Below are 17352 nucleotides of genomic sequence, written 5' to 3'. Positions count from 1 at the left end.
AGCTCTACAATTCATGCTTGAGCATTCTGCTATTATAAATTACACCTCAATAAAAAGAATAAAAAACTAGACAGAAACAAAAAGAAGCAGGGGTTGAAATCAAACTGATTTCGCCAACTAAAATGGCTTAAGCTAACTTGTAACCCATGGTTTAAAAACAGTTCCAAATATTTTAAATGAAAAAAATATATAATTATACTTATAAAAATATAAGTATATATACATAAATGTACACATTTTTATTAAATATATGTATATATTAAAAAATCTCCCTAGGTCTTGGGATCAAACAATACCGAATTATATTGGCTGGGTAGTAAGAGAAGGAGGGGACAGTTCCTGTATATCCTCATTGGGAAAAGTATAGATTTTTTATTAATCAACATTAAGCTCAAATAACATGAATCTTCTCCTAGGTATCCATTCTGTTCACCCAATAAGTGCAGAAGGTTACTTTCTGAATTCTAGATGGCATCACATATATTACCTGCTGCAACAAACTAAAACCCAAATGGGCACAAACATTTTGTTTTGAGAAATTATGAACTCCCAAACATCCAGAAACAAAAAAGCAAATCTCAATGCAAAATATGATACGCAGACATTCATAACACAAAAACACAAACACACAAGCCAAAACTCTTCCCGGACTAGGAGGTGGTTACAATGGTGGCACTAAAATTAGCTTTAATAGGCAGGTGCTAAAAAGATACTGTGGTAACAGTCAAGTCCTTAAAAAAAACAATGTTCTAAAGTCCTAGCCAGGGAGGGAGATTTTACACTTGAGAACAGCCATGTTGTCTTAAAATAAAGGTCAATGCTGAATGCTAGTCTATTTATAATCCTATATAGATAAACCATGTTTCTATTATAGTGTTTAAGATGTGGGTGTGGAGGGTCACCATTTCACTCTAGTATCAAAAAAAAAAAAGAATAGAAGGGCAGTAACAGAGTAAGTGTGCAAAGGGCTAGAGAAGACAAAGATATTTCTCTCATTTAAGAAAGAATCATTCAGATACACACAAGGACACAAGTACAAGCACAGTCATTGTAGCTTTGTTTATAATAGAAAAAATGAAAATAATAGAACCGCTAAAATTAAAAGTTATATAGTACAAATAAAAGGGGTAAATTTTAAAATTTTTTAAAGTGCAGAACAATATAGTATGTTAGCATTTATAAAACATTTTTAAACATACTGATATGTTTAAATTATAACATTATATCAGTATCTATCATAACACAGTATATATCATTATGATAGATTTATTTGTAAAGATATAAAGTGATATAATGATATAATGTTTAAATTATAACATTATATCAGTATCTATCATAATGATATAACACAGTATATATCATTACGATAGATTTATTTGTAAAGATATAAAAATGAAAGTAAAACTTTTAATAGTGCTTGTTTCTGATTGGGGTTGTGGGAAAAGAAGAGAATGGGAATAAGGACAGGGTTTAAAAAGAACTTCAACTATAACTGATGTTTTATATCTTTTAAGAATGTGGAAGCTAAAAAGGCAACATCATCGTAGATATTTAATCTGGGAAGTAGCAGTATGGTTGGTTTGTTTTTCTTTGTGCTTTTCAGTAACTCTTAAATTTCTCAAAATTGTAGGATACAGGAATAGCTTATTTTTTTCCCATTGAGAGTGACCGAGAAACAATTTCCGTAACTCAGGCAACCCCTGGGTTTTGCGGCAAGATTACCAGGTCCTTCCTCTTTAGAACTGTGTCTATTAACCTGAGTAAGGGAGAGCACATGTATCAACATAGAAAGTACGATGCTATTATGAGAACACCTGCCTGCATATTTTGGTTATTTCTTCAGTACCTGTGATGCAGTGTTAAGCATTAGCAGGGGAAAAAAGAACACTTAAAATAATAATAAAAGAATACTTTGCAGGGTACTTTTTGGAAGACAGACCTGAAATCATACTGCATGAGTACATGTCACCTTGTAATCAGGTCAGAAAAACAGAGAGGTAATCGCAATGTAATTGTTATGATTTCAACAGGTTCCATTCTGGACAAACCAGTGAAATGAGAAATACTTCAATAGCATTCAATGAAGAGCAGAAGATGTAAGATGATGTTACCTTGGCAAGTTCCGGCAGGTAGCTATCTAAACTGGAACCAGAACCTTCCAATTTGCTTTGTTCATCATCTAAAATGGCAAAACAGATTATTGGAGTCACTTGTATTCATAGCATTTCATTTGAAACAGGAGGAGGAAGGCCATTTCTCTTAGGTGCCTTCAAATGAACACAGTGGTTCCCCACTCTGGATGCTCCCGGGAAACACTTGGGGTGCTTTGAAAAAATACTGATGCACAGGTCCAGTGCTGAGAGTCAAAACATTGAGTAGCTGGTATAGCATGGACACTGTCCAATTAGACCTGACACTAGCTATGAACAACAGCCCACATGGACACATCCATGAGACCCCCTAAAAGTCAGACCTGCCCAGGCTCCACCCCAGGCCAACTAAATCAGAATCTCTTGTGGGATCAGGTAAATGGTATTTTTAAAAAGCTTCCAGGCACTTCTAAGGGGAAGCCAGGGTTGGGAACCACATAAGGGTTGAAGTAAAACATGAATTGTCAAGAACATAGCCAGTTTTTTCTCACCAATTTAATCTGAGGCTCCCATGCATTCTAATTATTACTAATATTTTATAATACAGTAAAAATTCTATGCCAGATACTTGAGATTCATTTTCTTATTTACTCTCCCATCTTCCCAGCAATTTTCATGTTTATTCCCATTTCACAGGTGAGTCAACTGAGGCTCAGAAAACATAAGTTGTTTACCCAAGGCTACACAGCTGAAATACAGTATTTATGGGACTCAAACCCAGGTCTTCCTTTCTGCTTCCAAAGCTTTGGTTCTTTCCATTACATGATTTCCACATACAAAATGTCAGGGAAGTAGGTTATAATGTGGCAAAACCTTTGCGGACAGGCTATTTGTAAAGAGCTCCTATCCATCCCACCTCTCATGTACTTGTGCAACACAAGTCTCCTTCCTATACCCACCTGGCAAAAATAAAGACACCCACAGAGTGTGTATGTGCCCGGGGGAAGCCAAGCCTGCCTACCTTCATGAGAGTCACCATTTCGCTTTTCTTGCATCGCGGCTTCAAAGTTGAGCTGGAGGATCTTATTTAGAATTGTGATCCATTCTTCCATTTCTACTTCGCTGTCTGCTGCCAAGAGATAACTACTTTTGTCCTGCATTTTGAGCTCAAAAGCAAAACGCCTGACTTTGTTGTTCTGAAATGAAAAAAGGATAAAGAGACATACTTTAAGAATTAGAACTGCTTTAAAATAATTTTTCTCTCTTATTTGTTGGTGAGTGTTATCTCATTGGCATTGAGAACCAAGCTATTTTAAACTGCAAGCCCCCTCCTCATGAAATCCCATCACTGCCCACCTTCCCGGTTTCACTTCCTGCAAGCTTTATTTTTCCATCTGACTCATTACCTGCTGTACATACTCATTTGATTCATTGTGTGCCCCTGCAGTGGAATGAAAGCTCCTCAAAGCCCCCATTTTGTTCAGTGCTACACATCCTTAGTCTCTATGGACTCTACAGTGACTTGCACATAGTGAGTGTTTGAAAAATATTTGTTGAATAAAGGAAATTTCATGTAAAATTTTCATATTTCTTCAGCTCCTTTTTTTTTTTTTTTTTTTGAGACGGAGTCTTGCTCTGTCGCCCAGGCTGGAGTGCAGTGGCGCAATCTCGGCTCACTGCAAGCTCCACCTCCTGGGTTCATGCCATTCTTCTGCCTCAGCCTCCCTAGAAGCTGGGACTACAGGCGCCCGCCACCACGCCCGACTAATTTTTTTGTATTTTTAGTACAGACGGGGTTTCACCGTGTTCGCCAGGATGGTCTTGATCTCCTGACCTCGTGATCCGCCCGCCTCGGCCTCCCAAAGTGCTGGGATTACAGGCGTGAGCCACCGCGCCGGCCCAGCTCCTATTTTTTTTTAATGAAGTAGTGTATGGTATTATATTTTTAAAAGCCAACCATTATCTATTATGTTTAGCTTACTTATCTGGAACTTTCCCATCCTTTATGAATCCCAAAAAGTATTTGGACTCCCTGTCCGTGGCCTTGCCTCCTGCCTCCGGTTTTCACGCCTGCAGGAGGGTGACTGGCTCAAAGAATAAGAGTAGTCCCCGTGCAGTAGCAGACAGAAGATGAACATGCACTAGGCCAGGACTTCTCAGCCTCAGTATTACCGACACTTGGGCAGCCAATTCTTTGTTGTGAGGGGTTGGCCCGTGCATTGTACAATGATTAGCAAAATTTATGGTCTTAAGCCAACAGATGACAGTCTTCAGACATTGCAAGATGTCCTCCAGGGAGCAAAATCTCCCCAGGTTGGCTGCACTAGACAGAGGTTCAGCTCAGAGGAACACGGCACAAGATCCCCTGTAAGGACAGGCGAAGTGATATGAAATCGAACACTTCCACTAACCTGGGCCAGCAAGACAGCCTCCCGTATAGCCACTAAAATCCTAATGGGTTATCCACAGTCACTCTAAGAGTTCCTTAGTGGAGGTCTCAGGGACAGGGCAACCCTCCCAAAAGTCTCTGTGGTTTTGCAGCACAGTTCTTAGAAATGCAAAGTCAAATGCTCCCCTTGGCAAAGTCACACACTCTTGTGCACAGACTGTCTGCTGTGGGCTCAGTAATTGCCACCTTGGCTTTCACTTAAACTTCAAGGCAAGAACCAGGGAAGAAGAGTCAAAGGCTAGAAACAACATGAGTTTTCTCTCCTCCTTTCCCTGTATACTCACAATCGTGAAAAGAGAAAGTTAAAAGTGGGGGGGAAAATACCATTAGGACTCAATTCTAAATAATTTCTGTTTCTGAGTCTCAGTTTCCTCATCTGCAAAATAAGTATAATACATTTCAAGGGTTCTAAAATACTCAAAAATTTTTAGTTTAGGCATTTTTTTTTAATTCACAGCACCAGTCAACTAATTTTTTAAATAACATCCATAAGTAATAATTTTTAAAAACACTTAAATCACAACTTTTGACTTTTAGTTTACAAACAGACATAGATAAAAACAAATTATTTTACTCTTTTGAAGGCTTGGATACACTTTATTAAATGAAAAACACCATCAGCTGCATCTGCAAAGACATTTTGAAGGAAGAGACTTCCATTGAAATCAGAATCTTAGATTTTGAAATGCACCCCAGAGACTAATGGATAGCTCAGGGCTGTTGTACTTACAGACAGCTGTCCCCTGGGCCAAAAACATGCAACAAAACTCTCTTATAAAACAAAAACAATTACTTCTTACTTTAAAAAATGAGGTTACCAAATATATTTAGGTTTGCTTTAACCTTCTTTTTAAAGTCAGTGCCAGAAAATTCAGCTAAAAAGTAACTTAACGGTCTTTTGACTAAAGAATACAAATAAAACTCCTACCTGGGAATCCCACCCAAGAAGTTAATTTACTGTCATTGAAACATCACTCTGGCACTCCTTACTTCATAAACACTGTCAATAAACATCCTGTGATATAATGAGGTTGTTCATAGTGGTGGCTTTCAGTGGAGGCTGAATTGCCAGCTGAGAGACATCCACATTCGCTGTTGACTGAAAATAATTTTCAGTGAGCATTAAGCGGTGCTACACTCTTGATCTTGGGCCCAAATACACTTTCATGTATTTTACCTTTTTTTTTTCTTTTTTTCTTTTTTTCTTTTTTTCGGTGGGGTGGGGATACTACCAGCGGTGTTTTGTTTGTTTGCTTTTTTGTAATCCTCTCAAATTACCTTTTCGTGTTTTTCGCTTATTTTTCAAAGTGGTTTTTAAAATTAGTTACCAATAATTGAAGTTACCAAAGTTTAATTCAAATTCTGTATTTCTCGCTTTTTGAGAAACCAGATGATCTGGCACCTTTGAGCTGGGGGTTCCTCCTGGCGGTACCAGCTGCAGATGGGCAGCAGATGCCCCCTTTAAATGGAGCACTGGGCTCCAGGTCACCCCAGCATTCCCTGTTGATTTGCAACCAGGCCTCTCTGTCACTTAATTTACCTCCTTGGTCCCTGCAGACATCTGATTCTGACCCCTCCCTTCCACAGCTGACTGTGAGGAAGAAACAGGATCTGGACTTACTCTCCCACCATCATTGGTAGAAAAGTGGACAAAATACATGAAATAACAGTTTTTAGATAGGGGGCAAAAGGCAGTGCAGCCCTTCCTTTGTAGAAGGGAAAGACATGAGGTGAGCCCCACATCGCCTCAGCTTTCTGCCTGGAGGCAGTATCTGAATTGCGGCACAGGAAGGGGAATCCAAACAGAGCCCTGCCATCTTGCTGAGGAGAAGACACTGACCAGACCTGGGGAAGACCAAGGTGGCCAGAATATGCAGGGCAGAGTCTCCAAAATGACAGGAAATAAAATAGCACAAAGGTAAGAGAGAGCAGAGCTCCAGAAAGATCCACCGAGTCACACATGCATTAGGTATATGTTTTCTATATGTTATACCTTATTTTCTATTTATATGTTATACCTTATTTTCTCTTTATATGTTATACCTTAACAAAAAAGCTTACCAAAACATAAAATAAAAATCAAAATTTTAGAACACTGAAGAGAAGACCACAAAGAACAGGGATTCAGAATAACATCAGAATCCTCCAAACAACAGTGGAAACTAGAAGGCAATGGGATACCCTTGAAATTCCAAGGTAAAATGATTTCACTTTGAACTTTATAACTAGCCAAACTATGAGTCAAGCGTGAATGCAAAAATAAAGATATGAACAGATACCCTCATTCTCAAAAAATTAACATCTCACACACAATTCCTTAGAAAGCTGCAGAAGATGTGCTTCTCCAAAATAAGAAAGTAGAACAAGAAAGAGGAAGGCATAAGGTTCTAGAAACAGGAAGCCCAGCACAGGGAGGAAGACAGGCCGAATGTCTAGATGGCAGGTATGCGGGGCAGGGAAAGCAATTCATCCAGATTAGAGGCCAAAGGAGGGTGCCAGGAGCTAAAATCCTATCTACCAGCACAGAAGTCATGCAATGACGTCCAAAACCAATGAATGAAGAAACAGCAGTGAACACTTGTGATCTAGCACCACTACTATTTCAAGGGAATAGGATGTGAGTGGGTGAGGGTGATGCAGAGGTGAAGCATTGCCCTTCAGCACTGCTGGGCTTTTTTTTTTTTTTTTTTTTTTTTTTTGAGACAGATTCTTGCTCTGTCGCCCAGGCTGGAGTGCAATGGCGCAATCTCAGCTCACTACAACCTCCACCTCCCAGGTTCAAGCGATTCTCCCGCCTCAGCTTCCTGAGTAGCTGGCATTACAGGCACCCGCCACCACACCTGGCTATTTTTTGTATTTTTAGTAGAGATGGGATTTCACCATGTTGGTCAGGTTGGTCTTGAACTCCTGATCTCAGGTAATCCACCCACCTCTGCCTCCCAAAGCGTTGAGATTACAGGCATGAGCCACTGTGCCCGGCTAGGCTGTTTCAATCGGACAAATGTATTCCTTGGAAGAAAATGCACTTTAATTTTGGGTAAACACGCAAATACATAACAAGTATACCTCTGGTCAAACCAGATAGCTGTGTAACACTGGCCCCACCAAACAATCTCCTTACAGAATCGAGCTACAGGCCGATGTGATCAGCCACCATGGAGTCATTTGAAGAGAGAATTCTTTGATAATGGTGACTGAATCTTTTGTGAGGGGTTGTTAGGAAGATTGTTCATCAATCACAGAGTCTTCTGTCTGAGAGGGACCCTGAGAAAAACGCCTGAATGATCTTCATTCTGAGACTACTGGGGCAGCTTCTGACTAATTGAATTGTCTGTATCTTATGTGCACTGTGAATTGTGCGACTGAACAGGTCTCCAAGTGAGAAGGCACAGAGCCCAGGTGGTGGCCCACCCATAGCAGGTGTTAGATCTTCAAAACATATGCTTTCTCCTTAACTCTATTTTCTCTCACCCTTATCCCAACCCCCTGTTCATCTTTCTGCTTTCACCCCCACTTTAAGTTTATGCTATCCCATGTCCTGTGTATGCTTGTAAGCTGCTGCCTTAAATCTTCCTTGAAAGTGGCAAAGCTGGATGAATGGAGGTGTGGACAGATGGATGGATGGACAGATGGACAGATGATGGACAGGGAAACTGAAAACTCTCTTCCAAAGACAATGCTAAAAAGCTACAGAAGGATGCACGCAAAACTGGTAGTAGCTCCCCTCAGAGAAGAGAGACTAAAGAGGGGAGAAGGCGTCCAGAAGGACTTTCACTTTATGTGTATTATCTGATTTTTTACAATAAAAATACATTCATGTATTATGTATAATTAACAAAAATTTTAAAGGATAAGTACATAAGCCCTATGATATAAAAGTACAACAGCCCTATGATTACAAAACTATCTAATATTGACCAAATGCTTACCATTTGTTGCCACTGTTCTAAGCTCTTTACATGTGTAATGAATTAACCCTCTCAGTAACCATATTTGGTACTGCCATTATCCTTATTTAACAAATGAAGAAACTGAGGTACAGAGAGGTTAAATAACATCTCCAAGGTTACAGCGCTGGTAAGTGGAGGAGCAGGGATTTGAACTCAATCTGCGCTGAAATCTAATCTCTTTACTGATCTACATGGCCAGTGGTACTATAATGCTAGCGACAAAAATCACCACTGAGATACTATGAAGTGTTTTAAATATTTTCCTGCACTGATTCATCCAATGTGCTCATTTGCCATATTAAAGAAACATTCTCATTATCTGAATTAAGTAGCCTGTTAAAGGTCACGCAGCTATAAAGTGGCCGAGCCAGAGTGCTCCTGCCTGCCACAGCATAATCTTGCCTCTACATTATCACTTTCGTCTTCCATAATGATGAAAAACAAGACTTTCCTCATTTAAAGTTAGATGTTATATTTCTACCATGCGTATTGCCATTTTTAGAAGTGTTTGCTTAAATCTGCTATTTTTTATTTACACATAAGCACTACTGCAGATAAGAAAACTAACGGCAAAACTCTTTTCATATTTACCTGAACCACACCCATACAGGAATCCAGAAATATTGATCCTTTTGGTTCTTTGGAGATCTTTTCATCTTTATAAAAATTCAAATTATAGGATCCATCGCCAAGTTGAATCAGGTGGAAAAATCGTCTCTTAAATGACTGAGAGAAAAATACACACACAGCGATTCTTTCAAAATGAAGAGGGTCACAATCTCTATCAATAACCCACTTATGACTACACACATACATAATACCTGTTTCCGTTCTCACTCTAGCTGACGCTCCAGGTTACTGCGGGGTTAAGACTCCCCATCCCATCTAAGAAGCTCACTGCATCTCAGCTCTGAGGAGGTGGTTCCCCTAATATCCATGGGTCATTTTTCTCACCCACGGAATCGGAGATTTTACATAGCTACCCAAAAGCAGTGCAGGGACTTCCAATTTGGGATGCAGCACAGAAGGACAGAAACTTTCTCTAAAATCCCCAGGGTTTCTTGCTCAGAGAATGGGAACTATTTTTTGCCTCAAGACGCTGAATGATTTTCCAGCCTCAGGGTAATGACAGTCACATTTCCTCCTTAATTTTTATCTCCCTGACTCGCTTGTTTCTATTCCCTTTGTTATTAATCCTGATGTTTCTCTGGTCCCACTTTTCTCCTGAATAGCTTCTTCTATTGGTGTGACTTCTTTCTCTGCAACCTTCTCCTCTATGCAACTATTTTCTTTTATCGTCCTCAATTTTTGCTTTACTTGTTGCAGTACACCTCCACAGAAGTGCTCAGGATTGGCATGACAGATATGTCCCTTGGTGACATTCTGTGAGGTACTAAGGAACACTTTTCAGTTAGTATAGAGAAGAAAGCCTATTGTCAGTGACTGCACCTTCACACCAGCCGAGGGATGGTCTCCTTATGCTGGTGGTCAGAAGACAGTGAGGGAAAGTGGGTGGATGAGACTGCCAATTGGGGTGCTATCACCAGGGGAGCATCCTAGGAACCAGACAATGTCCCTTTTGTGGGGAAGAACAGCATGCACATTCATCTTGAGCATTGTTCTAGAGCTCTATGGAAGAAAGGGCTGTGAGAGGGGAGGGCAAAGTGATGCGCGTCCTCACCCTCATGGTCACGCTGATGGCACTGTTCATGTTGCCTTTGTACAGCCAGCCATGCTTGGTGATCCCACCCTTCTGGGAACCGAGGGAGGCAGCATCCTAGGAGAGAAGGAAAACACCACCAGTCAACCTCCCGTTATTACCTGGGTTACTTGCTGTGAGTTTGGTCAATGGGAAGGTCATTCCCTTTGTGCCAAGTTGTCCACTGCCCCTGTACTGAAGTACCCATTGACACCAATGCCTACAAGTCACATGAAAGTCCACTTAGTGGTAAAAGAGAGAGACCTGCCTACATTTTTGAAAACTTTATTCCATTAAAGGCAAAGCTAGCTCCTGTCCAAATTTTTATTTGTCAGTGTTTAATGAGCCACAGAAAGGACATACTTCAACTGACCACTCAAGTTGGAAGGTCTTGCCTGATTTCATGAAAAAATGTTTTCAAATTACACTCCCCTATAGTCAGAGGACAAAAGCACATTCCTGGAAACCTTCCCAGAGGCTTAGTTCAGGGAAAGGTGAATAAAGAAAGAGAGGAAATGCGAGGCAATACAGAAAGGAGAGATAAAAATGATGGAGAGAAAAAAGAAGGACAGACAGGCAAGAATGCAAGCAGGGATAGAAAGGAAGAAAGGGGGAGTCAGAGAAGTGAAAGGAAAGAGCTGAGAGAAGTGAAGAGACCTGCTTTTTTAGCACAGACCCCCATGCCGCAAGACCTGGGTTTAAGGAGAAGAGCATGGAGCTGCCACCTGCTGCTACAAATATGTTAAGCACACATTTGTATGTAAAATAGACAGACGAAAAATACACACACACACACACAAAATCTGGCAAAGCTTTCGTAATCACACAGGCAATTGCAGAAAGACGCATCATATGCTTTGTCTTGGACCATCTCAACATTAATATTGGCGGTTTTAATATTTGTATTAACAGCATAATAGAAATAACTTACCATCTAGGATTTTACAGTTTAGTGCATGCCCTTACATGCTGTATTTCCATTGGTCCTCCTGTCACTATTCATGCTAATCAGCTCCAAGTTCCCAATATATTGTTCATTTTGAATGAGCAGTCATTTTTCTTAGAACTGTTTTAAAACTAGTTTCTAAAACAATCTGCTGCATGCACATTGCTTAATGAGTGGCTAATGTTATAGCTCAGCTGACACATTTTTTAAAAACGAAAAACCTGAACTCACAATGGGACACTTAACAACCAATGGGGAGGATAAGAAATGCAGAGATGGGCACTGTCTTCTTGTGAGGTTTCCCTCACTCGGTGGGCAGACTCACCTCAATGCCCCACTCCCTTTACATACTTCTTTAGCCATGAGTTTTCTCTAGGAATAGGGGGAGGGGCTTGATAAAATCAGACTTCACTCACTAAAAGCAATCATTGAAGAAATAGCCATTTAAATCTACTGGCTGGCAGCTGTTTTGAGATCTGTTGAAAAACAACCTAAATTCAAGGTCTAAGTCATCTTGATATCTTTTAACAGTGTAGCCAGATCTGATCCAAGTCTTTGAAAATGATCTCAGAACAAATAAACACAACCAAGAGAACATGAAATGCTAAGCAGTAAAGTTGAAACAGAGACCTCATTCCAATCAATCAATAACATTTTTAAAAAATTATTCCGTTTCATGTAACACTCCAATGCCTATTTTGGCTAAATGTCGGTTATTTTCTAACTAATCTTTTAAGTCTGTAAAATTCATGTTTAAATCTAGAGTGAAAAGAGAAGCAACAGCAAGCAGGTATCCCACCTCATCTTTGTCGACCTCCTCATCAACTTCGTAGACATGAACTGGAAGTTTATCCAACTTGACCACTTTGCTATAAAAACAACAAAGAAAATTTGTTTTAGAAATGCCTAGTCAAAGAAGAAGCTTTGCATTTCCTCTTCCATCAGAGGGCCCAGCCTTTACTAAATCCAAAGATGGCCCAGCTTCTCTATTCAGACAAAGAATAAAACCATCGATGCCCGTGCTTCTCAAGGTGGGTAAGCCAAGAGACTGGAGTAACAAAGCTCCAAAAAGCTATGTGGAAAAGACAGCATAGCTTCTGGGGAGTCAGCAGGCATATTAAAAGTAAGAAAGTAATTAGTTTTTAATAAACAAAGACTTGGTAGAATAACTTTTAATACAAAGTTTATGAGGAAAAACAGGAAGATTGAGTTGTTGCATTGAAACTGATTAACAATGATGGTATTAACCACAACAAAAACAAGACACCAATATCTATAGCAGCTTGCATTTACTCAATGGGTATGAGGTGCCAGGCCCTGTGCACTTCTCATGTGCCCTCTCATTTAATCCTTTAATGATGGTGACTGTTGTTAAGGCCATTTAACAGATGAGGTAAATCAGGCTTACAGAGGGCAGAGTTGTCCAAGGCAGAACACAGAATCTGTGTTCTTCATCACTACAATTCTCCCTCTCTTTCTCGTCTCACATTTGGAAATGCTCATTAACGCCAATAGGGAAAATGTACCAGCAGTCTAATAGATAGTAAGTACACAACATCACATAGTCTGATACATTTCAACCCTTAGACTATGAACAACAGGATCAACAAAGATGGGCTAAGCCAATCCAATGGGAAGAATTAAAAAATCCCTAAGGGAGGATTGGGTAAATATAGAACTAAAGAGCACACCCATCTGGAGAAGATAATGCTAGGAGGGAGTGTTCCTGGCTGAGGTTTAAAAAGAGGCAATCAGGGAACTGGCCGAACACACTTAAGGAGTGGCAAAGCCACACACGGAGGAAAAACAAACAGCTAGGTCCACTAAGAACAGCATAAAAGGTTCCAGCTCAAAGATGTAACAAACACAAAGAAAAATACATTAATCAGGTCTCAAGTAATATTTTCATTGGTGATGGTTAGTTTTAAAACATAATCCATCACGATTTGCTTTCAATTTTCTCAAAATCAAGTACACTTCAATTTGCCAACTGCTATGGTTTGGATATGGTTTTTATTCCCACCAAAATTCAGATTGAAATTTGGTCCCCAGTGTTGCATTATTGGGCCTAGTGGGTCATGGGGCAGATCCATCATGAGAGGCTTGGTGCTATTCTCACAGTAATGAGTGAATTCTTGTTCCTGGCAAGATGGGATTGCTTGTTGCTGAAATGGATTAGTACCCAAGAGAATGGGTTGTTATAAAGTGAGGTTCCTCCTCCTCTTTGGTCTCTTTTCATAAGTGCCAACTTTCCCCTTTGACCTTTTCCATCATGTTTTGAAGCAGCACAAAAGTCTTCAACAGAAGCTGAGCAGAAGCCAGTGCTATCCTTCTTGTACAACCTGCAGAACTATGAGTGAAATAAATCTCTTTTCTTGGCCAGTCAAGGTGGCTAACACTTGTAATCCCAGCAGTTTGGGAGGCAGAGGCAGGTGGATCACCTGAGGTCAGGAGTTTGAGAGCAGCCTGGACAACATGGTGAAACCCCGTCTCTACTAAAAACACAAAATTAGCCGGGTGTGGTGGCACATGGCTGTAATCCCAGCTACTCAGGAGGCTGAGGTGGGAGAAGTTGGGAGGTGGAGGTTGCAGTGACCCGAGATCGTGCCATTGCATTCCAGCCTGGGTGACAGAGTGAGACTCTGTCTCAAAAATAAATAAATAAATAAATAAATCTCTTTTCTTTATAAACTACCCAGCCTCAGGTATTCCTTTAAAGCAATACAAAATGGACCCTTTTATAACAGATAGTCTGTCAAGGCAATACCTGATTCACTTTAGCCACCACTATTCAATCTAAATACACTTGCTTTTGGTACAGTCTAGAATAAGTTAATACTTTAAAGGAGGTAAAAAAAAAAAATTTTAACTGGGAAAATGCTTGTTTCTTGATTTACTTTTTTTTAAAACATAAAATTTATTCAATGTAAAATGCTCTTTATAATTATCTTCCTCAAAATATTCTTTTCAAGGAAAAAATACACTGCAGCATATTTCAGTACACTTACATTTTCTTTGTGTTATATTTCATAGTGAAAAAATTTCACCTATTATCAGTGGTACCCTGAAAAGAACCACTGGACATAATTAAACCACCCACACGTTTATTACTACCTAGCAATACCAAAGCAGCATGTTTGAGTCTTACAATCAAAGGCCCTGTAAACAATAGTTATACCACATACACATAAACCATCCAGAAATGTTTTCCCCAATTACTCTGATTGCATAGGAAGTTACATACCTCCCCGCAAGCATTTCAAGTACACTTTTCCCTATGTGTATAATATAGTTTACTCACTTCGGAAGCTGTCGAAACTCTCCTGAGTAATCTTCATATTTATAGTTCACAAGATGCCAGTCAGAGTTATAGGTTTTGATGCACTATTGAAGGGGGATTTGAAAAATAGAAAGTAAAAAACAGAGAGGTATGTGACGACTTTTGGAAAACACTTGGGAAAGATTGTGAAGGCATACCCATACAAACATCAAAAAAAAAATCTTTCCCATCAACCAGCTAATGCCTGAAATTCCACCACCAGAGATTCCTGTGAAGCTTGGGACTTTGAACCATTGAAACATTACCCTTGGGGGCAGTATCACTTTAAGTTATCATCATTAATGATCTGAGAGCAGGTTTTACAAGTAGACAACTTCATCTAACCTTATGACATTTACCTAACAATGGACTATTTCAGACTAAGCACCTGGTGCTTAAAAAGCCATGTGGCCTCTACTATGACATGAAAGTGAACAGGATGCGTGAACTTAAAGATGCATTCATGGTATTTACTAATACTAGAACTAGCTCGCTCTGTTAGTTAATATTCTCATGTAAATTTGCCCTCAGTTTTTCTTTCCATTCATAAGGAAAAGAGTGAAATAATTAGGAAGAAAGGTTTAGATTCCAATTAATGTTAACACGATGACATTTTCATCTCTGTGTGTGTACAGAATGTTTAATGTAGTCCTCCACTGCCAAGGATTCTATTAGTGACCTAACCTACACAGACCTCATTCAAACTACCTCGCCACATGACAGATTCAATGGGCCAGCCTGGTGTCTGTCGTTCATCTACCCATGAAGATCCTCCAGTAGTGCATAAAGCCTAAGATTTTAATGCCACATCCACCAGATCTTCAAATATGAATGAGTCAAAATCAAAAGCTATAGAATTTTAGTTAAAATCAGCTTAGTTCAAATGATCTTCTGTACAGTCAGTACTTGACTATATATGTGCAGACTTCAGCGTGGGGGGAAAGAAAGCAGGAGTGAATCCATGAAAATATAGGTAGATCAATGTATTTATGCCTTATCTAGTTTATTTGACTCCGGCTGTAACTAACATGAACAACATCTCTATTCTGCTTCTTTCACTTCATCGTTTCTACTGTCAACCTTTCCATCTGTATCATAGGCCATGCCTGAAGGCTTTCTGAAGCAAATCCCTCCACCTCAAAATCATGAAAATAAAAATTGCAACAGCAGTAAATGCTGATTTTGTGCCAGGCTCTACAATAAGCATTCTACTGGCAAGGGTGTGATGTGAAGGTAATGTAAGTTTTTAAAATCATTCTGAGAGGTGGAACAAATAGCAGAGAAGGGCTAAGCGCAGAGTCACATTTTGGAGCTGGCCAACTCTTCCATTTTTTTACTCTGTAGACACGAATATTTTAAAATGCTACTTTATCCTTGAAAATGATTGTTTTTAGATTTCTCAAAGCATTTTCACATTTAAAGTATTACACACTCAAAATTGCATTCCAAAACCAATCAGATTTCATAATAATCCATAGTTTTGGATTTTCCCACTACTGCCCCTAGGTCCACTGGCACAGTTAAGTAGTCAGGCCTGACTACGTATGACACGGTCTCGTAGGCGTGATCCTATTCTCTTCAAAGAGCCACAGCGGTTTTTCAACAAGCACTGGAACTAAAGTTGTACCACCAAGTCTCCTGCAGGACATTAAAACTATTCTGAAGTATAAAATGTACCTGCCCAATTAAAAACTAAATAAACCAGCATGAAATGCATTTATGAAGAGAGCCCAGATTTTTTTTTTTTTTGAGATGGAATCTTGCTCTGTCACCCAGGCTGGAGTGCAGTGGCATAATCTCGGCTCACTGCAACCTCTGCCTCCCGGGTTCAAGCGATTCTCCTACCTCAGCCTCCTGAGTAGCTGGGATTACAGGCGCACACCACCACGCCCGGCTACTTTTTGTATTTTTAGTATGTACGGGGTTTCACCATGTTGGTCAGGCTGGTCTCAAACTCCTGACCTCGTGATCCACCCGCCTCAGCCTCCCAAAGTGCTGGGATTACAGGCGTGAGCCACCACGCCTGGCCAAGATTTTAATACCTTAGGCAAAATGGGGAAAATAATTACACTTTATTATGTTCAAATATTTATAATTATAAGGAATTGCACATACAAAAAAAAAAAAAAAAACTCCACAGTGAATCTGGCTAAGTATTTAGAGATCCATTGATTTAACAAGCCAGTGTTGACTATCTACATAGCAGGCATTGGCTAAATTCCAAAGCAGAAGCACAGAATGAGGCAAGAAACCTCCACTCCTCCGGGGATGTAGAAAGTCTAGGAGATAAGGAGTCCAGAAATCCAGATCTGGAGAACTGTACCTCCAAAAAGACAGGAATGTGACTGACTGATTACATGATTAACATTTCAAACCTGTGAAATTCAATAATATTTTGAAGTTACACTGAAAAGTTTTTGAAGTTTTTTTCTGCTTTGTTTTGCTTTGTTTTAAGCCATTAGGTCATTCTCTGGATCAGAGGATGAAGAGGAAGTGATGTTCACTCCACCCAAGTGGAAGGGTCCCAAAAGTGTTTAGTTATGTTGGCTCCAGCAGCATAGGATGAAGCAGCTATTGCTCAACCTGCAGTGATTAAATAACTTAATGGAGAATTCTCCCTCAAAAAACCATATTTTTTTAATCAACTGGGAGAACTGAGTTAGCAATTAATAATTTTGCCACATGCTTTAAAACATGGGTCAACAAACTTTATGTGCAAAAGGCAAGATCATAAATATTTTCAGCTTTGAGGGTCATATGATCTCTGTTACAACAACTTAACTTTGAGTTGCACGGTGACAGTAGCCATAGGCAATATGTAAACAAATGTGCTTGGCTGCTTTACAATAAAACTTTATTTACAAAAATAGGCTACAGGCTAGATTTTGCTTGTAGGTAA

At 39.6% G+C, this 17352-nt stretch overlaps 1 protein-coding gene across 30 annotated transcripts in view; it reads right to left on the bottom strand.

Annotated features, from left to right (window-relative positions):
• Positions 1–17352, bottom strand: part of LOC105477721 (dedicator of cytokinesis 9) — a 298629-nt gene that overhangs the window by 121550 nt on the left and 159727 nt on the right. For all 30 annotated transcript variants that reach the window (XM_071081085.1, XM_071081090.1, XM_011734482.3 and 27 more), the window contains exons 4-9: positions 14436–14518; positions 11934–12003; positions 10171–10266; positions 9081–9215; positions 3112–3286; positions 2112–2179 (exon numbers count right to left, since the gene is read on the bottom strand). In XM_071081085.1, coding sequence (XP_070937186.1) covers positions 2112–2179; positions 3112–3286; positions 9081–9215; positions 10171–10266; positions 11934–12003; positions 14436–14518 — 627 coding nt within the window. The remainder of the gene's footprint in view (positions 1–2111; positions 2180–3111; positions 3287–9080; positions 9216–10170; positions 10267–11933; positions 12004–14435; positions 14519–17352) is intronic.

This window comes from Macaca nemestrina, chromosome 16, assembly GCF_043159975.1.
Source record: "Macaca nemestrina isolate mMacNem1 chromosome 16, mMacNem.hap1, whole genome shotgun sequence".
Lineage (NCBI taxonomy): Eukaryota > Metazoa > Chordata > Mammalia > Primates > Cercopithecidae > Macaca > Macaca nemestrina.
This window is presented reverse-complemented; position numbering and strand designations above follow the sequence as displayed.